A 27739-nucleotide genomic window follows, 5' to 3' on the forward strand; every position below is an offset into this window, starting at 1 on the left:
ATTAGTGCCATTAGCAGTATAGCACAATTTGGCATTAGTAGCGGCTTTAGTGGTATGGGCATTGCTCGCGGATCAGTCGTAGCATTAGTATAGTAGTTGCGATATTACTACTGGCACTGACCGTGGAAACACTGGAACAGTGATTTTTCTTTCTTTTTTTAGAATCGACGAATTATCCTTAATTTTGTTCATATTATTTCCTCTTTAACTGAAAATAGCAATAATTTATATAAGGTCTACATAAAAAAATTTCGATCAACTATCAGTGTCAAATACCCCACTGTGTGACGGATCAAATATGGCCAAAGCCAATTTCAAAAAAAATGGATCCGAACAAAATCAGTACATGGGAGTTTTTTGGGTCGCTGATCGCGAATCTGAAAAAAATTCCGATATATAGATTTTATTTGGATCCATGGTTTTTTAAATTTTGCGTCGGCCATATTTGATCCGCCATTTTGAATTCTACCAATCCGACGTCAGATTCATTATCAACGACCCAAAAAAAACCTCTATACCGATTTTGGTTAAGATCCGTGCGATTTTCGAAAATCATGACTTGTGGTAGGTTTTTTGAGGTTAGAAAAAATATGAGACATGGTAGCCCATTTACATTAAATTATAGTGTTATACATGAGAGAGAAAAACATATTTTTTCCTACTACATTTTTCTAAATTTTTACGGATTTTCACCAAGTTTTTGAAGTTAGAAAAAAAATTGAGATGTGATGGCGGATTCGTGCTCAGCGTCGAAAAATACTATGGGATATGATGGTCTAGTAAAAAGCTAGACCACTTTTTATTTTTTGTGTGGCTAAGTAATTTATGTTTTGTTTCTCCCAGAAGTTACTAAGTACACGTAAATACAATATTTTCTGCTAAATGTAAATTCCATGTTGCAATTTTGTTGCACTAATAACTATACTCTGTTTTTTTTCTCAGGTAAGATTTCGACAGACGATGACAGAAGAAAAGCAGATGACGTCCCATACCAATCAATTTATTTTACTAAAAAAAGTTTCTAATAATTTTTAAGTTAACTATGGATGGGTTTAAATATAAATCCGTCATGCGTCGTCTCTTGTTGTTTTTAACCAGTTTTATTGGTTTATTTCAAAAATGACAGATCGTATTTCAATTTTATTGGTTTGCCGGAACGATGAACGACAAACGGACGCCGATGCATATGAACTCGCCTTTAGATTTTTGACGCTTGTCAAAGTCTTGCCAAATTAGAGGTTATAATTTTGTGTCAACTTTTGTCAGTTTTGTCAAATACCCTGCATTTTCGAAGATGATGCATTTTGATTCGTGTTATTACGTGTGTTTTGTGTCTTTGGAAGTCAAGTGGAGGAAAAATCGAGTGAAAATTAACTGTAGACCCAGAGCACAGTTTATGGTTAATACTCGCTGCCCAGGTAAAAAGTCTTATACACCAATAAAGTTACCATCTTTAAAATTCGTATACCATCTCGTCGTAGATAAGTGCATCTCGAATATGGTAGAAGGACCATACTAAACACGTACTTAAAATTTGAATTAGTTGTAAAATATCGACATCACACGATAGGTAAATAATGGATTTTAGTACTGCACAAGAAATATAATGCCAAAGGTACTGGTTTAAAAAAATTAAGATTAAAGTTAATTATCAACCTTTAAGGTACCTATAAAATCTGGTAAGTGTTATTAATAATAAAATAGTTTGTTTTATTTATGGTGTTTTATTTATTCCTGCGGAATATTACAAATTTGTATTTGTACATAAATTATATTGATAAATATAATCATAAATGCGGGAAGTTTCCTAAAGCTTGAACGAAAATAAGTAAGAAATAGTTCTTTTTTATATTTTTTTGGTATGTGGTGTCTTGTTCTTGTTTGTTTTGTATTGTATCCATAACACATACCGTTTTTTATTAAATTAAATAACTCGATTACATTTTTTCAGTTTTATACAGTTTTTTCACAATATTTTGAAGTAATCACTTGTCAGTCAAATTTTAAATATAATAATTTCCTGCTATGCGTTCCAGTTGTACCAACTTATTTCTTTGTAAAATAAAATAAACTACTTTGAAATTAAAATGACAGACACATCTATCACTGTCAAGGATCTTCTCGTTGGAGAGACTATAATTCTAATTTTTCACTTGCTCTAAATTAATTTTGTATAGCACGTTAGCAACGGCCGAGCTACATCGAACCACCTGAGGAGCAGACTTTCTAGTTGCATTTTCTCCATGTTTTCGAATTTTGGCAAACAAAGAAAAACTGCTTTTTGCAAGAAACTTACCGAAAAACTAGTATACTTAAAAAAATAATTAAAAAACCATAAAAATAGTACACCTACATGTGAAAAATCTAATTTTGATGACATCTGAAAAAAATTCAAAAAACTGTTGAGTGTCATTTAGACCTGAAATGTTTCTTCATTTTTCTGCTACCACGGTCCGTATCCCCAACTACATGGTTCCCAGTCGTAGTTCCACTCATTATTTTAAGTAGTATTATTAAAAAAATAGAGAAGTTGTAGTACAAAAAAAACACTCCTCATTTGGCAATGACAAACAAATAGCAGTATGTCCACAGCACAAAAGGGCATACTTCTGTTTCTTTATCTATCGCCAATGGACATACAGCACATAGAAAGTCTAAGGTATTTCGAATTTAATTAGAATGGTATAAAATGAAATTAGAACGTCCTTTCTGGCATAATATTGTAACTCTGTGTTGTAGTTTGCAATGCCACCCTTGGTTGAAAATAGTGAAGATATTTAAGAACAAAGGAAGTGCATCAGACTGCGGAAACTGCCGGGGAATTTCACTCTTGGCTATCGGAGGAAAAATTCTTGCAAAAATTATGTCAAACCGCCTGCACCCACATATAGAAAAAATCCTTCCAGAATCGCAAACGGGTTTTCGCACTAACCGCGTCACCGTCGATTCCATATTTTCCATCCGCCAACTACAGGAAAAAGTAAAAGAACAGCCGTCTAAACTTTATGTTGCATTCATCGACTTAACAAAAGCCTTCGACTCTGTGAACAGAGATGCACTTTGGGCAATTATGACAAAGTTCGGAGTACCCAACAAATTTCTTACAGTGTGTAAAAGCCTAACAAACAAGACGAGTTATATAGGGATGTGTCTTAGCGCCTCTCTCCTATTCAACATATTCATGGCAGCGCTCTCCATTATAGTGGACAGCAAACTGCGGGAGAGAGTATTGGGCATTAGATACAGATACGAAGGCGGTCTGTTCAACATCTTTTTATGTTGGGGGCAAAAACACGTACAAAATTCATCACAGAACTTCAATACGCTGATGACTGCGCTCTAGTTGCAAAAACTGTACAGCAATTACAAGAAATGTTGAACACATATACCTGGGCATACGAGGCTTTGGGCCTTAAGCTAAACATCGACAAAACTAAAATCATGTGCACTCCCCCGGAAGATCACAACAATGCTATAAAAATCGGAGAACTACTGGAATATGTAGCGGAATTCAATTATCTCGGCAGTTTGATTTCGGAAAAGGCCAATATCGACACTGAAATTCAGCACAGGATTAGCAGTGCCTCAAGAGCATTCTGGAAATTAAAAGACAGGGTTTTCTACAACCATGACCTAAGCACAAAAACGAAACTTGCAGTGTACCGAGCAATAATAATCCCCACCATGTTATATGGAAGCGAAACCTGGGTGCCAATGCCGTACCGCCGACACATGAACGCATTAAACAAGTTGCAACAGAGACACCTTAGACAACTCTTAAGAATCAAATGGTTCCATCATGTCTCAAACGTATCGGTTCTTGAAAAAGCTAACTGTGAGAGTATTGAAATCATGGTTACAAAATCCCGCTTAAGATGGGCTGGTCACATATGCAGAATGCAAGAAAACCGCATACCAAAATCACTGCTTTACGGTGAGCTTGTAGCCGGTAAGAGGAGGCTAGGTGGACAACTCAAAAGATACAAGTCCACGAAAACTTAAAGGGGATTAACGTGCAGAATTAGTGGGAAGTAGCAGCTCACAATAGAACTCAATGGAAAAGAATTGTAAACTCAGTTAACAGCAAGAACCAAAAAGTTAAGAGACAACAAAGCAATGAGATTTTTGAATGTCCGGAGTGTGGTAGACAAATAACATCACGTGTTGGGCTTTTCAGTCACAGAAAAGCTCATGAAAGAAAAAAACGCGTTGCGTTAAAATCTATTGTTTTTGAGATATTTAAAGATATTTAAATATGCACGCTGCAAAAGAATTGATTATTAACACCCTGTACATTACTTTTCAGAATTAATTCTTGTGCTGAGTTTAAAGGTAAAGAAATAAACTTTACTGAAAAATGTCATTGCTTCCTTAAATTTATACAGGGGTACCAAAAATTGGTGATCCATTTTAAAGATTTATTTTACATAAAAACTTTGTTATTTCAAATGCAACACCCTGTATTTTTTTAAATTAATCGAAGCAGATTTAAATGCTCCTTCAAACTATATTAGGGTTTCCTATACCTATCTATTTCAGATTTTGAATAAAAAATGATTTTTAAATAAAATGGCAATCAAAAGTCGGCTGGTATCGCCATGGCAATTTTCTAGTGACAGTTAGTAACTATCTTCAAAATCGACATTAGTTTATGGATATTATTATTTAAACAGTTTACTAAAATTTACCCACAATAGTTTAATAAGTAAGTATTCTTTATTTTATGAAGAAAAATAAAGCCGTATCTGCTGACGGAACGAATGGATATGTTACTAGTGGACAAAATGCATTTAAAAGTCTGCACCTCAATTATTTTAAGTGTTGTATAAATAATTAATATATATATAGATCATTATACTTTGCTTTAATTCAATCAGTAATATTGGTCGCAAATGCGTCACCCAATGAACTAAATTATAAAACTAATAAGGTATATAATAATAATTACTTTTTCTATAGGCCAGCTCCTGTTAGTCTCAACGGCAGTATCAGTTTCAATCAAATTCAGTTTATCTTTCACTTCACTGTCGTTCATTTCACTGTCATCTTCTTTTTTCCTTAATGGTGCAATATCATTCGACGCTTCATCATCATTGAATTCATAAATGTCACTCTTTGCAATTTCATTGTTACAATTATCACTTTCATGATAATCATCTGAATTATGCGATATTGTAATTAAAGCTTTTGTTGGTCTGAAAAAAAAAATAAAAACTATTGTGAACTGCCTTTGTTACAGGGCGTCCCAGGCTGAGCGTGCATTAGAAGTTTCTAGAGAACTACAATATTATATAGATCGGATATTTTTTGCACATCACTGTTTCACGACGAGATCTATATATTGAAAATATTTTCAATATAGCGGCACTTCCAGAAATTCTTATTTTAAACGGGTGCCCCCATTTTTTATTACATACTTAAATTATCTGTAAAATTTTATGAATTTTGATATTAAACACTCTATATCTAACATTAACCGTTTTTGTGAGAAAAAAAATATTTAAAATTTTTGAACGAAAAAAACCGCCTGTCAAAAATATGTGTATAGCCTAAAAGTCAAATTTAGTGATTACCACAGCCACTGTGCCATAAAGAGAAGACATGTGGCTATCTATTTCAAAAATTAAATTGTTCGAGTGTCATATAATAATGACTGCAGCTGTCATGGAATTGAGCAATTAAAAAATTCATCAAATCAAATCAAAAAATCAATCAATCATAAATCATTTTTTTCAAATAGAATTTTTTTTCGAATAGAAGAGGCTTTTTCACTAGTAAAGTAAAAAAGTTTTTCAATTCGTTACTTTTTGACTATACATGCTTATATACCTAAAATAAATTGTTTTTAAGTTATATAAGTTTTAGTTTTAAAGCGTATATTTTTCTTGATTTTAACCAGTAGCCTACGACTTTAAAACGTCAAGTGGTAAAACCATAGGCCATGTCATATTGTGACACTTAAGTGCATTTGTTCAAAAAGCAGTATGTTACGGATTATCATTTCCAAGCCAACTTTGCGCTGTTTTTTTTCGATCATACGGTATATTATTAATATTAACTATTAGCCTTGTATATGAATTTTTAAAGTAGCTCAACCTAAGACGTTTATGGATGTAAAGCACCAGATGGCGGGGCGTATTTCACAGTCTTTTACTAGAGAAAAATATTTTTTGTTACTCTGAATTTTGAAGCGGCCAATAAAAACAGAGAAAATAAAAATCGATAATTTTCGGACTGTGCCAATTGGTTACTAATCGACCAGATACTTTTTGTCTATTAGATATGCTATAAAAGCTGGTAATTATACAATTCGACCATTGTAAATACCCGACAAATTCCGCAAGGCCGACGAGGTCGATGTTTTTCACTGATAAGAAAAAAAAATGTTTGTTTAGATAATTTTCGAGATATTTTTTCTTTCTGAATGCACATTTTAAAGTATTTTATATTCTTTGTCCGCTTGATCTATTATACTGGTCGCACGTATCGAAGTTTTATTTCTTGTAGTTTTAAAATATTTTCTTGTTTCTTTGTAGTTGTAATGTAAAATTAGATTAATTTATTAAGTTTGATTATAATGTTTAGTGTAGACTACCAGAAGAAATTTAGTAGTGTTTTTATATTTTATTTTGAAGTTAAGTAGTAGGTGAAGGGGTAATTTGGTTAATTTTTCTTTATGTTTGATTAATTAATAAGTTTGATAATTTGTTTAGTGTAGAATACAAGAAGTAGTTTGTGTAGTGTTCTTGTAAGAGATTATATTCATTTATTTTGTAGTTGAGTAGAAGGTGAAGGTATTTGGGTATTTTTTTCTTTTTGTTTTTCTTCTAATAATTATTGTAGTAGTTCTTTTAAATATTGTGATAGATACATTATAATCTTCCTTCTACTTTTCTGGTAGTTGAATATACGAAAAAAATCTGATCAAATTTATTTTAAATGAAATTAATCTAGTCTTATTAATTAATCAAATTAAACTAGTCAAATAATATTAATTGCAATCAATTATTAAAAAATATTAATTATTTTGGAAAATAACTTTTGAAATGGAGTATTATTGATAAAATTTAGCCAATTTTTTTTACCCAGTAGCGTATTTCAATATGATCTTATCATTTATCACTGTATAATAACTTTGTTGTGGCAGAAAAATATACCAGTTAGTTTCAAAATATTATTTTTTTTTCAAACGTCACAAAAGTATTAATTTTTGCGACGTGATTGACAATATAAAAAAGTCATTTTAACGCCTAGGCATAAAAGTAAAGCACTTTACGCCTAAGCATAAAAGTATGAAAATATATTATTAAAATGACATAAGTCTCAAATTCAACGAGCCGTAACCATAGTTTCTCGATATATAATTACTCATGGTACAAAGAAAACTTGAAAACAAGGTATGGTCGATAGCGTCTCCAATTTCGTTCAGTTTGCGCATATCGCCTGTGACGTCATATGCCATACAACAAAATATCCGTATTGTTCAATTGCCACTAATAAAAAAAGACCTAAAATAGGGAAGAATTAAATAACCCCTAAAGTTATGTAAAATCATCGAGCTGGACATTTGAAAAGTTATGACACATTATACACAATTATTATGTGTCATCTGTTTGAAAATTTGAAATTGGCGCGTGGAGCTTGCCGACCAATATTGCCGTTTATCATCTGTGACGTGGTGACCAACCTGCGCAATATCATACCTGGTTTTTTTTGTATCATGATAATTACTTACAAGGTATGAGTTTTAAATATTTTTATATTATTTGGAACGTTTGAAATTGTTTAAAACATTATTTGTGGCGTTTGAAAAAAATAGCATGTTCTATTCGGAGTAAAATGACTTTTTATTAGCTTCGGCTGTATGTCAAACCTACAGTCTCGCCACGAAAAGTGTCATTTTTACTCGTAATAAAACAATATACTAGAAAGTTTTATGGTTTAACGGGCTTTGTGAGTTAAAACATAATGATATTTTCAGTTTTATAATTCTTGATCGAAAATAAACGGCGTCAGCGATGGCTATGAAATGAAGATCGCTGTCATTTTATATGTAAATTTATGTGGAAATGTCGTCGACCGTCGGAAATGTCGTCGATCGTCATTTCCCTGCCAACTGGACGCCGTTTTTTTTTTCATATGGTACAAAGTTAAAGCAAACTTGACTCTGACCATGTTTTACGCTAAGAAAGATTTATTTCGTGTAATAAAGATTTAAATGGTGTATTAAGTACATAATATTTATTTAAATGTCAAATAATATTATTGAAACAAGTGCCAAGTTTTATTTTTAATTAAGAAAAAAATTAATCAAGAATGTATAAACGTTTTGTTTTCAAAAAAAAATATTTTAAAAACGTAAAACCTCAATTTAGAATAAAATGATCGAAGAATGAAATAAAATTTTATATCCCTGGGTCAAATCGAAATAAAGTAAGTGTATGTAACTTTTTTTTAATATTAATAATTACCATTAGCATTAATGTACCAACATATTGAAAATTGTTATTTCTTTGTTAAATGCGGTTTAGAATCCTTAAAATAACAGTAAAAATAATCGAAGATCAACGTATAGTTTTCAAATAATAGTTTTGTTTAAATTTCTTAATCAGCTGAGTCCTATTATAGTTCGCAAAAATCCGAGCTATATTATTACATTACTCTGAGGGAAATACCGCAAATAATCGATATTTTTGACTCCGCCCCTAATCACATGCTTCATTCTTTTAAAGCTTTGCGATTTGTTCGCCAGAGGCAGCACATTTTGTCGAGAGGTTGACCAACTTTAAGAATATATAAACAAGGCTATTAGATATCACTAAATAGCGAAAATAAGAGATATTTTTATAAACACACTTTTTAAACTCTTAGGCAGGCAGTATTTATAATATAGAAAATTCAAATAATTTGTTCTCTGACAGATGGAAATACATAAACTGTCTGACTGACACTTAATCCCAAAGGAAGCTAGATAAAATCAAGAAAAATATACGTTTTCAAACTAAATCTTAAATAACTTAAAAACGATTTATTTTAGGTATAGGAACATGTATATTAAGGGCTGGCAAAGGTTAGTCTTGGGTCGAGATTTCCGTATGTAAGAAGAGTACAATGCGTTTATAATGTACTGAACAAAGAGAGGACAGTAAACACGTTGCCAAACGTATGAAATGAACCGAGAAACTGTGCACATCGCTAAGAGACGTGGAAGGGGATATAGCAGATTTGTCGCAGTTGACCGGTCAACCCAATCAATACCTCTGTCAGTACTTAAAGTTCTAGGGAAAGGTGTACGTCATGCGTTCAGCTTCACGATTTAATTACGTCTCGTGATACTTGTTTATTTATTAACGAGTCGTAATTTTCCCTATAGCTTGAATTTTTTTAAGTGCAAGCTAGAAGCACTTGCATTTTTGGTAAAAATAAGTGGAATTGAGTGGGTGTTCGATAGTGGTCGCGCCATTAGAACTCAAAAATCAATATTCAAAAATCATTATTCAAAAATCGATATCTCGAAATCTATTAAAAATAATAGATTGTAGTTTTTTCAAGAACTTTGTTAATATTTCTGCTGTATTTTCTTTGTAGACAGTATATGAAAATCTTTATCAATGAAAAAATTACACGATTGCTGAAAATTGCTATACTCTAAAAGTAAATGGATGGATTGTCTACAATTTTTGAATGGAAAAAACACCCTTATCGAATTTTTCTTATGTAAATATATTGTAAAATATCCGATTTTGAAAATAAAAAAAAGTTTCAATATCTAAAGTGGTTCTTGAGTTATGGCCTGTTATGTATTAAAAAGTTGAGTTTTTAAATCATCGCAATTACTGACGTTTTCTCGTTATAAAAAAATGACACCCTAACGATAACCTTATAATTCCATTTCAGATGCTCAGACACATGTCTAATGATTTTATCTAGTTATCTCTTGAAAAAAAAGTCTTTTAAAAATAAGCTGTTTGCGATTGTGATTTTACTTTACTTTATAGGGAAAGGCGTATCGGCAACGCCGCAACAGCACACCATCGCGCGTCGCGTCTGTCGGTCGCATTTCTCTCACTCCGACTTAATAAGATCCCTATGCGATTTACTTCCACACATGTAAATGCCGACCCCAAAGTAACATTGCCAGCACGGTACTCAAAAAGTAACGAATTGGAAAACCTTTTTACTAGTGAAATAAAAAGTGGGTTTCTGTTTGATTGAAGTTTTTATTCGCTCAATTCTATGACAGCTATCGCCATTATTGTATGACAATTGAACAATTTAATTTTTGAAATAGATAGCCACATGTCTTCTCTTTATGGCACAGTGGCTGTGGTAATCACTAAAGTTGAGTTTTAGGCTATACAATTTTTTTGGCAGGTAGTTTTTTTGTCCAAAAATTTTACATATTTTTTTTTCTCAAAAACTGTTAATGTTAGATATAGAATGACAGGCGCCTATTATGTTTCCATATGCAAAATCTCCCTTAATTCAACCTATTTAAACATTTATGTGAAACTACCAAAAAGAATATTTTTAATGAAAATTAAAAAAAATACATTATAAAAACCAAACACTTTGCGTTAAAAGTTAATTTATACCAGCGGGAACCTGTTAATTTACAAAATATAAAAAAATAATACGTAATTAATTAATAAAAATATATTGATATAACTTTCGTCTGTAAATGTAATACAATCTTGAAATATCAAACAAGATCAAAACTAGAAAATATGATATCCCTAATAGTTTTTCCAAATAATTATTAACATTTTTTAAATATTAAAAAAATGTGAATTTTAACTTTAATGTACCGGGTGGCCAACTAAGAATGGGCGCCGCCGCCGGCTGTATCTCAGAAACTACTTATCGTATAACTTTGGGAAAAAAATTCTAATAAGTAAATCGACCAAGAGAAATCTCTGAAAATTATTTTCAAGTTCGAAAAATGTCGGCCTGGAGGCGTTTCTCTGATAGCTAATCAAAAAAAGGGTTTTCCTCAAAAATATGCAGGTGAACAGGTATTTTAAATATTACTTACTATTCTAATCAAAGATATTTAAACTCGGGAGATACAACGATCCATTCATAAAACGCTCTAAACCTTCATCACACATTGGTTTGCGAAAACCAACGAGTGCGAGAGAGAATGGACAAAGAAGGGAATAGGGTATCGGTGCAACGGCAACAATGTAGTTGTTTACAAAGAATAGACGGTTGAGGTCAATTTTCCAGTGGCGTACCGATCGACAGTATTTTAAGGAAATTAAAATAGTTGTTTAATAAATTTTAAAAAAATAATAACACTTACATATTTGTCGCATTGTAAAAAGTTGAAGGAGGATAGTAATAACAAAAAAAAATAAGTTGAGGGAGGATAGCGAAATAAATAAAAACCGGCATAATTTTTTATTATAAGATGGCTTTTCACATAAGAATAACGATTAAAAAAATCAATAAGCGTTTTTTACTTTATTTTATTAAATAAAATATCAAATTTTGGGTGTATTAGTAAATGCAGTTTCAATATCTTGTTCCAAACCTTGTTCATCTCCGGTGAATGAGACTCGCTCTATTAGCAATAACAAAATAAAATAGTTATTTTAACCTAGTAACACAATATTTTACCAAAAACTAATATTTGTAGACTTCACATATTTTTGATAAAAACTTTATTATTATATGTATATTTAATATATACCTATATGAATTTTACCACTACTAAATGTGTGTCTAAAGGGATCGCACCGCGATTAAAAAACCGATACAATGATACAAAGTACCAGAGTTGTGCGACCCTAAAAACAAAATAGAAATAAATTAAATTATAAAAATAACAGAATTAAAAAAAATAAAATTAGATAAAAAAAAGTGAAAATATAATTTTATCAGGGATGAGCGGAGATAAGCAGAGAGGCATAACGAAACAGTGTAACCGGAACAGCAACCAATGACGGGCATATCAGAAGAACAAGAACCTCACAAATCAGTCGAAGAAATTATAATTTTTTAAATGATTTATTGTTATGAATTTAATAAATGATTTTTAATTTGTTTTTTATAATCTGTAAAGGATTTAAATTTAAAGTTATTAGAAATATTATTCCACAAATGTGGCGCTATGAAACTGAAAGATTTTTGGAAGTTAGCTGTTCGGTGTTGAGGAATTTTAAAATAATGCACTTGCCTAGTCGAATGATCATGGTCAACGTATGTATATGAAACAATGAGAACAAATAGTGTTCATAGAGGGAGTCTGCTCTGTAGTTAAAACCGTCATCAGAAAAGTCTAGCGATAATTTTAGAAAATCATAAATAAAATAAAATGGCCATTGTCTAGTAAACGGTTCTTCCCTTAGTCTTAAAAAATATTTAGTTTTTTTCTCTGGTTTGCAAAGGAAAAAAGGCCGCAAAATTCCATTTTTGGTACACCCCAATAAAATTTTCACAAAAGGTAGGAATGATTTGTCAAACCCAAGTGGGTACCTAGATTATACTTATTCAATACCCTTTCTTAAAAGGGAAACAGAAATTGTTATTAAGTTATTAGTAATTAGTATGTATCACATGTACCTTTTTTCTACAAATAATTTAATTAATAAATATATAATTTAAAAAACATAATAAATTAATAAATATACAATTTAAAAAATAAACCTAAAAATAAATATAATTTAGAAATCTGCTATTTTTTATGTCTAGGTCCGCCTCTGATCTACGGAGAAGAGGATATGATAATATACCTAACCCTACTTATTTTTATTTACCGGTGAAAAGTTAAATTTGGATTTAAATGATACACTCTCTTGTACACAATACATGAATGCACCATATTTTCAAATTAATGTCCACAGAAGTCCACAAAATAACGCAAAAATACTATAATACTGCAAATAAAGAATACGGAGCTTGATCGGCGGCATAGCAACATCGCAACAGGAGAATCTAGGAATTTTCATTTATCATCGAAATCCGTTGTACTACGCCGGCATATTTCTAAAACTGACGTTGCCAAACTGCTTTTTATTATTAAAAGAAACACGATCATGATATTTTTATTCCATTATAAAATTTAAAATAATTAAGCAGTTAAGCATTAAATGAAAAAATTGACGTTAGCAAATTAATGTACTTGATATATTATAGAAATATAACGAAATTATTTATTACTTAATAATTGGTTGTGGTATTTAATCGAATACTAATACCAATATACAGGTAAATCTGGCAAATGTTTTCGGTGAAAGTGAGATGCGAAAATAAAGATAGAATAATGGCCGATGAAGGAAAAAGGTAAACAATTGTATCTCTTGAGTTTAAATATCTTTGATTCTAATCATCGAGAAATTTATAATTTTTTTGATATAGAGTATTTTGCTCTATCTCATAAAATAAAGTGGTGGGGGGAGGTTAAACTTGCTTTTATTAAAATAAGGATAACTCTGGTTTGGGTTACCCGATTTAAACAAACTAAGGGCTCGTTTAAAAGAGCTTTTCTTCCTTAATGATTTCCAGTTTAAATGTTGTTTCCATAATTTTTTTCGTAGTAGCTAGAGGGCGATGTTTGACATCATAACAGATATTGCGCCATTGCATAAAAGATTTAAATAGGAGGCTATATTTCTCTTTGCACAGTTAAATAGAGCACAAAATTTCCAAAATATCAGCGCAAACCGTAACTTTCTATCTCCTCTCTAAACGGAGATATTAAGAGAACAAATCATGTTAGGCTGCCGCTTAGGATTATATGGTCTAAAAATTATAGTAGTAGGCTAGGAAACAAAAAGCGGTAAATTGGTTACATCAAAATATCAAAACGTTTAAGTTCAGTTTTTATGCATCCGAATTTCGGGCGTTTTCTAGGCAGTAATTCTAGGATGGCAAATGATTGGACTTTTTTAATTATCTGAATGAAATGAACTATCCATAATTTCTAAGAAATGAATTGCCAATTTTGTAAGGGGATCATGAATGTAAGGGCATCATGAATGCAGTTGGTGTAGTTGATACAGTTGTGCCGCTTATTTTGCTATGTGCGGGGCTTCTGGATACCACTTACTTTAGTTGATAGAGACGCTGGAGCGGCATATTTCCACGGCCAGCTAGGTCATGGGATTCAATATGCCTGGGTTTTAATTTATGGGGTCGAATCATGAACGAACATGGATAAATAACAATTAAATGGTATTAAAATGAAATTAAAATATATGTTTTGATATTTTGACGTAACCAGTTTACCTCTTTTTGTTTCCTAGCCTACTACTATAATTTTTAGACCATATAATCCTAAGCGGCAGCCTAACATGATTTGTTCTCTTAATATCTCCGGTTAGAAAGAAGATAGAAAGTTGCGGTTTGACCTTGTATATTGGAAATTTTGTGCTCTATTTAACTGTGCAAAGAGAAATATAGCCTTCTATTTAAATTTTTTATGCAAAAGCGCAATATCTGTTATAGCGCCCTCTAGATACCACGACAAAAATTATGGAAACAACATTTCTACTGAAGACTATTAAGGAAGAAAAGCTCTTTTAAACGAGCCCTAGTTTGTTTGAACCGGGTAACCCAAACCAGACGAGTTATCCTTATTTTAATAAAAGCAAGTTTAACCTTCCCCACCATTTTATTTTATGAGATAGAGCAAAACACTCTATATCAAAAAAATTACAAATTTCTCGATGATTACAATAGTAATATTTAAAATACCTGTTCACCTGAATTATTTTGAGAAAACCCCTGTTTTCTGTTTGGCTATCAGAGAAACGCCCCCCAGCGGACATTTTTCGAACTTGAAAATAATTTCCAGCGATTTCTCTTGGTCGATTTACTTTATATATAAATATAATTTTTTTCCCAAAGTGATACGATAAGTAGTTTCTGAAATACAGCCGGCGTCCATTCTTAGTTGGCTACCCGGTACATTCTAAACCACTACACTACTGGTGAAATAGGCCGAAATAGATCAAAGTCGAACGGTGAAGAGAGTTATTTCGTCAAATGAAAATAAGCCGAGACCAGGTAAAGGTAGACGAGGAACTACGAAATCACCCTTCACTGTTAGATCTTTACCTACTTCGGGTTATTTCGAGAATAGTGCAGAGGCAGTTTTATATTTAACTGGTATATTCTTTGATAACTCATCATTTTTGATTTAATTGTCGATTTTTTTTGTATTGCTAGTAGTACAAGAAAAGTCAACAATGTCGACCGTCCATTATCTAAACACCCTTGCCCAATTAAAATTAAAATCCCACTTAATACAATGCGTATCACAGGAAACTACAACGAGGCAGAATTTTACTGAAAAAAATAGCTTCGGGTTGGGATTATGATGTGTGCCGCCTAAAGGACGCCTTCTTAATTTTAATTTTAATGTGATGAACTATTTTGCTGATCCGCAGTAAAATTCACCAATAAAATAAATCTAACTAAAAAAGTCAGCCCAGAGTATTAGTCAAAACCGAATTTCATCGTTTTTCCCATTTACATTCATAATCGTATCTGTATTAAAAATATGAAAATAGTCCGACATGATTGCCATAAAGTAAAAAATTATTATTTTTTTCTCTTGCGTAGAAACAAAAAAAAATTGAAAAACACTTACTTTGAAATTTTTCTATTTCTATCTAAATTGCAAGTTCTTTTCAAAGTGTGATTATTGTTAACTCCATTGCATTCTTGACAATCTAATTCCAAAGCAGCTGACAAAGAGCTAGTTGAATCTAACATCAAATCACCTAGACATTTATGATTTCTTAAAGTAATTCCTGCAGATTCCTCTGAAGTCACTTCTGAAAATTAATAATTATTCGCAGAGGCTAAATTAACTATGGAGACCTGATTCTAAATCTTTAAACAGTTGAAGAACAACTTATTGGTTTTTATTGTAAAATATTTTCATATTTTCACTAATTTAAGTCACTCATGAACATTAAACGAGAAAAGCAACAGAGGATGAGTGTCACTAAAGAACGACCATTCTAGCGTACTTGATTCTGTATTATTTATTCCTATTATTAAATACTGTTGCGGACCCGTGCCGTGTGAACTCGGCCTTAGGCCTGGCCACTCGCCTATGACTCATACGCCCAGCGACGCCGACGTTCTAGAACGAATAAGAATTGTCGAGACAAATCTGGATTGTCTGTTGCTCTCATATATAAGCAGACGCCTGAGGCCTGAGGAGGACAGAGAAAAACAACCGGTCAACGCGTACAGCTACAATCGCCGCGCTATATTCAAAATAAATTCCTGTTAGATAAATAGTTAGATAAATTGTAAATAAGTTATAAATAGTTCTTTAAGTCTTTTATCGTTATTGTTTTATTTTGTTAATTAGTGTTAAATAAATTGTGTTTAAATAAATCGTGACTTTCTATCCACACGGAACCGACGAAAAACGCAACAATACGTTAAAATATTGAAATTTATTATGTTGTAGTGGAACAGTTACAAGCGTTGTTCGTCTACGCTGCGAATAACATCCAATATAATTTCCGAAAAAAAAAAGATTCTGAAGCAATCATCACCTTTCGTGAATTCGTTTTCCATAAGTGAGGTCAAACACGCCATTACTCTGAACTTGAAATGTCAGACTTTGATTTTTTATTTAAAAAATTGGCTAAATCATAATAAAGATATGCAAAAACGTTAGATTCTGTTATTATTGTCAGTTGGTAGTAGATACTGAATGAGAATAAGCTATTTTATTTACAGTTCAATTGTAACTTTTTAGTTTTATTTCGATTGGTTGTAATATCGGGTATGTTAGAAATCTTGGTAATATCCTATTGAATCTATATTAATGTCTAATTTTTAAGGCATTTGAGATCGGGTAAAACTTACTGAGATAAACAATAAGTTACAAATAAAAGAACATTTTCAAAGTTACAAGCCATTTTAAGGCACTTAAAATTTAATTAAAAAAATCGTAATTTGGATTTCCATGTCCTTTTCAACTGTTAAAAAGATTTAGAATCATAAATTATTGAAAAATGTTTTACCTAGTTTACCACTTTCATGGCTGTCATTAAATAACTTGTTTTGTTGAGTTGCATCACAGACTGGATCATTATCACTAAAAGTACTTGGACAACTGCTTGCATTACTTTGCAAATCATCTAACAAATTTGATCTGGAAATGCCTTGTGTAGCGGCTTGCATTAGTTCCTAAAAATAGCCATCCACATGTGCTTTATACTGTCCAAAATCAGCATTTGTCTGTACACAAATGTTACAATAAGTGCTAAAATGTTGTGCCTAAACAGTATTACCTGATTTGCTCTTTGTGCTTGCCTTCTTTGTAAACGCGCTGTCCTAGAACTTACAGATGAGATTTTCGTCTCCCTATTTATCACAGATTTTTTTTCAGTACAGCTTTTATTATTCTCACTGCTATTTGAACCTGAACTACTACGGCTACTTCGTTTCAAAGTTTGAAATTCTCCAATATCAGAAAACTTACAACCTAAAAATTCAACTCCGACTATATAATATTGTATACTCAATATACTAGGTGACAATGTAATCCCTGCACAGATCTTCATTTAATTCTCTTTAATCAAATATATTTAAAATTGGATACAACATAATATATAGTCTATAAAAACGAATATTTTTCATTAAAAAACAATTGAAATCTGCTTCTTGTTTAATTGGAAGAGAGGCTCAAACTTAGTATTTTAAATTACACCCAGTATATTTTTTTCATATAGATCATAAATAAATTACAAAAACATATTTAATATCTTAGGATTATGTAAAGTGATCAGAAAGGAAGCCAAAAATGCAATAATATACAGGGGTAATGAGAGGCTAATATACAAGTATTTTTATGTTCCATTTAAAAAAAATCATCCCGATCCACTCGCACTTTTTTGAGCTACCCTGTAAAAGTTAAAATATTTTCCTGAAACTCATCCTGTAAGTGTTGGCAATTATACGAAATTCCTAAGTTTTTTATTATAGGAGCTAGAGATGCCCGACGCACTGTTGCCGGGCTCGTAGGAAAAACTTACTATACTATTTCAAGTATCTGACAGGGGACAAGAACAAGAACAAGTGGGAAAATTTGGAATTGGGGGTGAAATAAAAGAGGACAGAGGACACAGATCTGTAATATATGCATATCATCAAACCTGTTCGTAGTCAATACATAGTTTAAGAAGAATCCAAATAGAAAATATGCATTGCAAGCTCGTAATGGCGAAACTAGGAATGAAATTGATCTCATTTTAACCAAGATGAACACACACAACAGAACAAGACTTAAAAAACATCTACAAGAAGACTTAAAAGACAAGGCCATCTGATTTGAAAGAATATTAAGAAGAATTTTTCGCTGGAGAAAATAGACTGGACCAACAAAGAATTGACATTAACGTAACACCGAAAAAGATAGTTTGACGAAAGGACTGGTTTAACATAATGATTATTAGTAACCTCAAATCTCGCCATACTAAATTTGGAATAAATCCGCTCTACGACGCCATTTAGAAAAATAAAACCAACTTGTGACATATTTAAGTATATAAAAATATATACAGGAGCTATTTAAGATCCTTTGCTTACGACAACTTCCGGTTAAACCGGAAGTAATATTCAACTCTTTTTAATGGAAAATGTGATGATTTTTGATCAATATATTATTATACCCAAGTTTTAAATTTATATGAAGTAAACATACCTATATGAGAAAAAAAGAAGTAAATGTGAATCGAGTCATTGTCATCCAGTATAATACGTTGTAGCTGAATAAAAACGGCGTCACAGTTACTTTTGAAAATACGAATATTGGTAATATATCTCGGATAGACCTCTAGAAGTCATTTATTACGCACTGACAAAAAACTTAACCAAAAAAATATTTTATACAGAAATTAGTAAGTAGTGATAACAAACAACAAATCAAATTTTCAAATTACTAGTTTTACCACACACTTGAATCACACCATTTCTACTAGATATACTTTACATTTTTCTATATTAAAGTGTAACTTTAGACAAGTTTTTATATCAATTTTGACCATGACGCCATTTATTTTTAATCATAGGTACCTTGTGCTATTAGCATTTCAGCATCATATTTAGTAAGACCCTTTTGACGCAGTTCTTTTATGCTTAAGGGAGTAACAACTTTATTATTTTGCAAACAATCATTATATTGATTTTCTTCTTTATGATTATTGTGTATTACTTTAGTTTTAGTCCTATTTAGTCTATTGTCAGTCTCTCTTAACCTGTAACCGTTTTCTTCCTTTTGTTCAGATTCTTTTGCAAATGCGCCCATTTTTCTTCTTTCACATGTTTCACACTCACAGTAACAATTTTTATCACCAAAAAAATCTTCTCCATAAAAACAGGTAATCTCTTCACCAACTTCAATGTCTCTCAAAACTTTAACACAAGCAGTGTCACGTCCAGTAGCAACAAATTTACAATTTGCTCTACAGTCATGATTAATATATGCAGCAGGTCCTAACCAAAGTTGAGCACAGTTTTTTCTACAGCTGTACATAACAGAAAAATCATTTTTTCCTGGATGAAGAAGTTGTTTTTCTTCTTGCTCAGTTAACTCTGCTATACACCCTACTAGACATTCAATTTTATCATTCTTGTACCACCTCTTTGTAGCTGATATTTTTGCCCCTTTTTGACCTTCTAAGGAGTATCTATAGCATGGTTCTATTACAAAACCTGAGTCTCTATCAAATACTCTAAGATACCTATAAATCTAATAAAACAAATAATTAACAAGGATGAACTGGATCTATGTACTATTTTGCAACTTTTTTAAATCTATCAAGCACACTTGTGTTATTATTGAGATGACTAATTATTTATTTTGTTATTATATTTTACAAGAAACATTTATACTTATTTAATTTAACAGGGTTAATCGCATTATATGACGCGTATTGTTGCTAAATTGTCAGACATATAGAAATTGAAGGATACAGGGGAAAATCACGATAAGCGCCATTTTAATAATTTTACAGGAGAGGATCAGGATCTTTCCCTGTATGTATATTTTTACTGGGCATATATCATAGGATTTAACAAATTAATGCCCTGCAGAGCTTTTACATTTTGTAGGGGCCAGATAGATCTAGTATAATATTGTAAAACCCTAAATTAAGAAAGAAATTGACGCTTATATGTTTTCCCCTGAACCCTTCAATTGTTATTGTCGGTGTCATTGTAGGACTATTAGAGCTACAAATTTATATTATTTTTATTAGGTATAGTGTCCCAATTTAAAACTGTATATTACAAATTTTTAATTTCTACAATAATTAAAATAAAGGTAATTTGATTAAGGTTTATCTCACTTAAATCTTACCGTTTTTGAAAACAATTTTGTGAAAATTTAGTAAAAAAAATAACAATTATTTTAAGCTTCCTTTCCCTAGACCTATTTAAGCTTTAAAGGCCAAAAAATAGTATAAGCACTGAAATGTTTTGAATATACCGTATGATCGAAAAAAAAAACAGCGTCAGCGTTGGCTATGAAATGAGGGTCGCTGTCAGTTTATATGTAAAATTAAATGGGGAATGTCATCGATCGTCATTTCCAAGCCAACTGGACGCCGTTTTTTCTCGATCATACGGTACTATACATGTCCGAGTAAATCCGGACGTATGGAAACCCTACCCCCTATAACTTTTTTAATTTTTCAGATAAAAAAACGAGATTTGGTATGTTAGTATATGGCATAAATTAGGATTTATTGACATATTTAATTTCCTGTTTCACCGGAAATGATTACAACTTTTAATTTTTAAATGGCACACTCGGTATGTTTCTACTTTATTCGATAGAAAATGACACTCTGAATAGAATGACATATCATATATCAACTTTTGACATTTTCTCATATGGTTTATTTGAAATTGTAACATGCGGTTCATAACGACAATTTGACTCGAAATACCAAGTGAGTGAAAAAATTGAGATATGATTAAAAATACGATTTGGGCATCTTTCAACCGGCCAAGACAAGCTAGGAAAAAACTAGATGAAAACAATAAAAACAAATACAATAAAATTAAATACAACTGTCGGAACGGGCGCCGACTCCGGCACCAAACATAACAGCTGGTTTTTATATATAAATGTATAAATATTATATAAAATATATAATATTAATAAATAATTTAGGGCAAGACAACTAGTCGCCGGTTTTTTCGATCATATGGTATATACAAGTAATAACACAATCTGTAAACGTACCCAATCGGTAGAATTTTTTTTTATAATCTACCGTAATTTTTACACGCAAAAAATTAATTTTCTACACCAACTAATTTTCTACATTTTTTACATATCCAGACGTAGAAAATTAGTTTTGTATATTGTAAGCCATTTTTGAGTTTATATTTATTTCAAATACTTTAATCACAACGATTAGTACGAGAAATAAACTAATAACGATATATCTACAAATGGATAGTATATGGTATGTCAAAAAAACTATTAATTTCGGGAGGATTCGTGTCAGTATAATGCATAGGCATATCGTATTTTTTGTGTCATTTTTTGGACGTCGTCTGTCGAAATCTTCCCTATATTGTTAGACACACTATAAACTTTGCTATAGTATGTTTTACGTTTAAAAAAAAATTCAATGTTAGATTAAACTTTACAGAATAATTCTGTGTGATTCTGTAAACTGTGAAAACATCAAACATAATGAAAGTAAGAACTACACACTACACTAGTTATTATTATACACTGTGTCAATTTTAAAACTTCCCACCCTTAATATCTTTCTTGCAGTTAAAATTATAAAAAAATCGTAAAGACACGTCAATTTTATTTGAGAGGGGGATACTTTAAATGAATATTTTTAGCTATTTTCTTTCAACCCCCTAGGAGGGGTAGATGTCACTCTTACAATCTTAAATGGGAATGGGGGTCAAGTGGCACATCGTTTTAAAGGGCGTTTAATTCTCTTTTTAGTGGTATCCTACTTTGTAGCTTTTTTCCAGAGGTTTCCGAATAATCGTGTTTCAAAGTTGCAGAAACAATTAAATATGTCTGCATTGAGATTTTGGTTTTCAGGATAGTGTGTTTACACAAAAATGATTGCAATGGATCTCCTTGTAGTACAAATGATTAGAATATAAGGTTACACCACTTACTACATGCCCTATCTTATAAGTTGTTCAAAATGTTGTCCATTTTCCTGTAAACAATAATAGTCTCTTTTCAAACTCCTCCCTAACATTTCGGTAAACTTCACCGGGAATTGACCGGCATTCTGCTGTAATTCGCCTTTTACGATCATCAATATCAGTAGGTTGTGTTTTATAAACATTGGATTTAAGATGTCCCAAAAGAAAGAAGTCTAAGGGTGTTAAATCCGGTTATCTTGGAGGCCATTCAATTGGTCCACTTCGGCCAATCCATGTACCCGGAAATCTCTCATTTAACCACTGTCGGACCGGAAGAAAATGAGGTGGAGCACCGTCCTTCTGGAATGTTAACAAATCCTCCTGTAAAACTGCATTACCCTCTGCATCAATTTGAGTTAGAAGTTTCCTTCAATAAATAAAGGACCAATTCATTCAAGCATTTCCAAAAACACCAGCCCAAACATTAACTTTTTGGGGATATTGTGTATGTCCTTCTCTAAAAATATGAGGGTTTGAGAAAAATAATAAATAATTTGAGAAAAGAAACGTTAATGGTTATGATGTTTTCTGTTTATTAGTATTTTGACACCCCTAGAAAAATGTAATGGCTACGTCCATGTTACCACCTATCTTCTAATAATTTATTTGTACTACAAGGAGACCCACTGCAATAATTTTTGTGTAAACACATACTAGCCTGAAAACCAAAATCTCAATGCAGGCATATTTAATTGTTTCTGTAACTTTGGAACGCGATTATTCGGAAACCTCTGGACAAAAAGCAACAAAGTAGGGTACCACTGAAAAGATAATTAAAAGCCCTTTAAAACGATGTGTCACTTGACCCCCATTCCCATTTAAGATTGTAAGGGTGACATCTACCCCTCCTAGGGGGTTGAAAGAAAAAGGCTAAAAATATTAATTTAAAGTGTCCCCGTTACAAATAAAATTGACGTATCTTTCCGATTTTTCATATTTTTAACTGAAAGAAATATATTAAGGGTGGGAAGTTTTAAAATTGACACAGTGTATGTATATAGTTTAAGAAACCACAGGGCTTTCTATGATAAAACTAAAAAAAAATTAATAAAAACTTTCAAAGAAAAAAAAATCAGTCTTTTCTGTACTGTCCTCAGATTAAATAGAAAAAAATATTCTAATAGTCTTCAAATCGATTACTGTCTCTTATCTTCAGGGAGTTAGTACCATCATAGAATAAGAAACTTCTAAACTAAAAAAACGGCTTTAAATATACCGTAATTTTGTACCAGTTCTCAGATTTTATACATTTTCTATGCACTCTTCTTCTTTTCTACATACACGAAGAAAATTAATTTTCTTCGCGTCGTTACCCATCCCTGAAGATCGCTGTCATTTTATATATAAAATTATATGGGAAATGTCATCAATCGTCATTTCCAAGACAATTGGAGGCCGTTTTTTTCGATCATACGGTAGTAGCCCAAATTACTCTAACACAACAATTGATAAAAATCTAATAATTTAGCTACAATAATAATACTACGCCTAATAATACTATCCTGAATAACCCTGTATAAAGACCAGAAATGTGTGTGTAATATTATTGCATTACGGTTTTAACAATTACACTTAATATCTTCTTCACAATTCCATAATTTTATGTAGAAAATACTAATATAAATTATACAGGGTGTCCCAATATTCCGTGGACATAGAATTACTACGTATTTTTGTAATCAAAATAAGTTCATTGGACACAATTTACCTCTATACAAAAGTGCTTCGTTTGTCCGTTAGAGGGCGTCAAAATTTAAAAAAATAAACACATTTTTTTATTTTTTTTAGATATTTCAAGAACCGTTATTCTGATTTGCTTAAAATTTGGGGTGTCTATGGTTTGCTAAGTGCCTTAACATTTGACTCTCACAAAAATCAAGAAGTACGGAAAAGGTGAAAACTACCCCCACCCCTACATAAGTTTTAATATAAATATGTACTTTCCAACTTAACCGACGACCAATTTTTTTTTCCTAAAATGGTCCTTCTAGTATTTACTAAATTGTTTGTCTCTTGTAAAAAACGCCACCGCGCATACTTTTTAAGGAAAAGAATATTTTTCCGAAGCATTTCCAAAAAAATGTTTTTGTCACATCAAGCAATGGAGGCACATAAAATATAAAATCTATTATGCTCTAATAATCTAGTTGGCGAAAATATGGAATTTTATACTAGTACCACAAATTATATTTGATAATAAGCTTGATTAAAAGCTTAAAAAAAAATAAATTTTAAATTAACGTTCGAGTTTAGTTTGAAACAAAATATATTATTTCATCAAAATTTACGCCTTTAAATTTAAGTTGATACCCTCTAACAGACAAACGAAGCACTTTTGTACAAAGGTAAATTATGTGCAATTAATTAACTAATTTTGATTTAAAAAATACTTCTACTATGTCCACGGAATATTGGAACTCCCTGTATATGTTGAACGTCTCTGCTTTGGGAAAATAAATTGTCCAAAAATTTTTTTCTCAAAAACAATGCGATTTGGCGTTTTTTTACAAGAGACAGAAAATGTAGTAAATACTAGAGGAATCATTTTACGAAAAGAAGATCTGTCGTCGGTGGAGTTGAAAAATATTTACACTAAAGTTTATGTAGGGGTGGGGGTAATTTTCACCCTTCTCGTACTTCTTGATTTTTGTGAAAGTCAAATGTTAAAGCACTTAGCAAAACATAGTCCAAAATCTCATTCAAATTGGAATAACGGTACTTAAAAGATCTTAAAAAATGTGTTTATATTTTTAAAGTTTAATGCCCTCTAGCGGACAAACGAAGCAAGTGCAAAAGTTTGTAGAGACGTAAATTGTGTTCAATGAATTTATTTTGATTCCAAAAATACGTAGTCTATGTCCACGGAATATTGGGACACCCTGTATATGTATAATAATATTATTATAATATTAATATATAAATATCAATAAATTATTCATTTAGCACCAGCATGCTTGCCAGGACATTAATAACAAAAGTAGAATGTATAAGCACTTTCATAAGGATATGTATCATAAAGAAAATGTATAATATTTAGTATAAAATATTTTAGTACATAAAATCAGTGGCGGCTCGTGAGTTCTAAAGGACGATGAAGGCAGTCTCCACAAGAAAAAAGCTTATCTACTATTTTTAGTAGGTACATAACTTCTATCCTTCTATAGTTCCTGCTGGAAATGACATCATTGTCTCATTGTCTGATTGTATAAAATGTGATATAAAAAAATTTCATTATGCACTCAATTATACAGGGTGTTTCTTAATTAGTGTCCAATATTTCACAGGGTTCTTTTTAAGTTAAAAAGTTCATATTAACAGGCATTGTAAAATGTTTCGTTTTTGAGATAGTGTGTCAAAAGCTTTGAGAAAAAAATATTTTTTTGTCAGAAAAACTTTGGAGCCACTAAAAACTATATTTTTTATAAGATTTAGTACGTCTTTTCGGCATTATTCAATGAAAAATAATTTCTCAAATTTTTACCAGTGGCGTTCGTCGGGGTATCGACTAAATAATATTGAAAAGAAAAATAATACCCACGATATTTCTTAAAATAAAATTATATTCTAAAAATAAATTATTTTTAGAATCCCCAATCATTTTAGAACAAATTTTGTATCTTGGCTTTCTTGTCAGATGTATGGGTTTTGCCTAAAAAAATAAAAACCATTTAAATGTACTAATAAAGTAGCTAAAATATTGTATTATGGTGTTTGATATGTAAAATTCGTTAACGAATGGTACTGGTAAAAATTTAAGAAAATATTTTTCATCAAAGATACCCCTTAATAAGGAAAAGACATATACCATATTTCCTAAAAAAAATGTAGAGAGGCTCTGGACATAATAAGAAAAAATATTTTTTTCTCAAAACTTTTGACATTTGACACACTGTATCTCGAAAGCGAAACATTTTAGAACACCTTTATATATGAAATTTTTACCTTAAAAATATTTGAAAAATCAGTCTGTGAAATGTCAAACACTTATTCAGAAACACCCTATATACTTATTTTATTCCTGTTATCTTCACGAATGGGTAGGCAGGTGCCCTTGTGTCCTTTAGGACCAGCCACAACTGTAAAAAATGATAACAAGCTTACATGTTCCTGAAGCTTTTTCTGCTGGTTTTTTGATCTGATTTTAGGCATCCATTCACCTCTTGAAAGATAACTATAAACTTTTTCATAATCCTGATCTTTAATGAAATCATCGATTAACTTTTTCAAGTGTGATGTATTAGCTTTGAGCGGTCTATAACGAACATTCATTTTGTGTGATGTAAATCCTAAATGCGGATCAAGAACTAAAGCTGTAGCCAAGTCATCATTCTCGGAAAGTTCTTTTGGAGTCATACAAGCAGGCTGCATTTTCAGATTTTGAAGAGACCTCGTAGGCACATCCACAACCATTCTGATTCTTGTTACTATAAAAAGACTGAGTGAGTTAATCGAGTTACATTGTAGCATAAAATACATAATGTGCAAGTACAGTACTAGAAAAAACAGCGTCAGAGATGGCTTTGAAATGAGGATCGCTGTCATTTTATATGTAAAATTAAATGGGGAATGTCATTGACCGTCATTTCCAAGACAACTAGTCGCCGATTTTTTCGATCATATGGTATATATAAGTAATAACACAATGTAATTCATTGAAGTGGGCAGTGGGCAGTGTGCAGCCCTTAAATGCAAGGTCAATGTCAAACCGAAATTGACAACATAAGTATATTCATCAAATGACCTTCTATTTCAACTTTTTTGCCTTTAATGTCAATATTTTGACACTCCCCAAATACTATATTTGTTGTGATAATAAAATTTTTACAAAAATTGAAAATCAGAAACACGAACCTAATCAAATATTAATTTTTATTGCATATTTATTTTAATAAATTCGAAATTTCGACCGAAATACTCTATGGCGAACTTTGTTCATTGTCATTTAAATGGCTTTTTCTATATTGATTTTTAACATATAAACTGACTTATATAGAACAAAACAAATAAATAATAAGTTGCTGAAAAAACACTAAATTGCACCATTACCAATTCACTTCCAATTTGGGGCCAATTTATCTTCATTATACAAAAACTCGAGATCTGCTCACACCAAAACGACGCTTAAAACATCATGGCAGACGCTTTATGTTGACAAAATGAATTTAGTTTCTACTGTTTCTCTTAATGTTTAAGATGTAGAGAACAGAAATGTGATATATTTTACATAATAAATAAGGTACTGCCAATTATTGCCGTGTAGTGTATTTACTTCTGTTAATTCTAATGTTTTAGAAAATTATCATTTTTAGCACGAAACAAACATTTTTGACATGTCTCTATGGCTCCACCTGTAGACCACTTATTGCAACTCAATAAAATCAATATATAGGAATCTGTAAATTCGCCCTCACATTAAAATTGTTGTTTTTATTTGCCGGAAGGAGACAAAAAACATCTTAAGGCAAATACGTTCAAATAAAAATGTAAACAATGTAAATTTAAACGGGTAAAGGTGTGGATCCGGTGGCTGACCTTGAAGGCCATATTTGCAGCATTTGATCATCGATAC

At 31.4% G+C, this 27739-nt stretch overlaps 1 protein-coding gene across 1 annotated transcript in view; it reads right to left on the reverse strand.

The window, feature by feature from the left end:
* The window catches only part of LOC115878747 (histone-lysine N-methyltransferase Suv4-20), a 35648-nt gene extending 8142 nt beyond the window's left edge, over positions 1-27506 (reverse strand). The window contains exons 1-7 of the mRNA XM_030895336.1: positions 27217-27506; positions 26272-26594; positions 19051-19726; positions 17268-17461; positions 16998-17163; positions 15599-15785; positions 4949-5195 (exon numbers count right to left, since the gene is read on the reverse strand). Coding sequence (XP_030751196.1) covers positions 4949-5195; positions 15599-15785; positions 16998-17163; positions 17268-17461; positions 19051-19726; positions 26272-26580 — 1779 coding nt within the window. The 5' untranslated portion in view covers positions 26581-26594; positions 27217-27506. The remainder of the gene's footprint in view (positions 1-4948; positions 5196-15598; positions 15786-16997; positions 17164-17267; positions 17462-19050; positions 19727-26271; positions 26595-27216) is intronic.
* Between the last annotated feature and the right edge of the window lie 233 nt (positions 27507-27739).

The sequence above is a fragment of the Sitophilus oryzae genome, unplaced genomic scaffold (genome assembly GCF_002938485.1).
Source record: "Sitophilus oryzae breed Bouriz unplaced genomic scaffold, Soryzae_2.0 scaffold_1063_pilon_pilon, whole genome shotgun sequence".
Classification (NCBI taxonomy): domain Eukaryota; kingdom Metazoa; phylum Arthropoda; class Insecta; order Coleoptera; family Curculionidae; genus Sitophilus; species Sitophilus oryzae.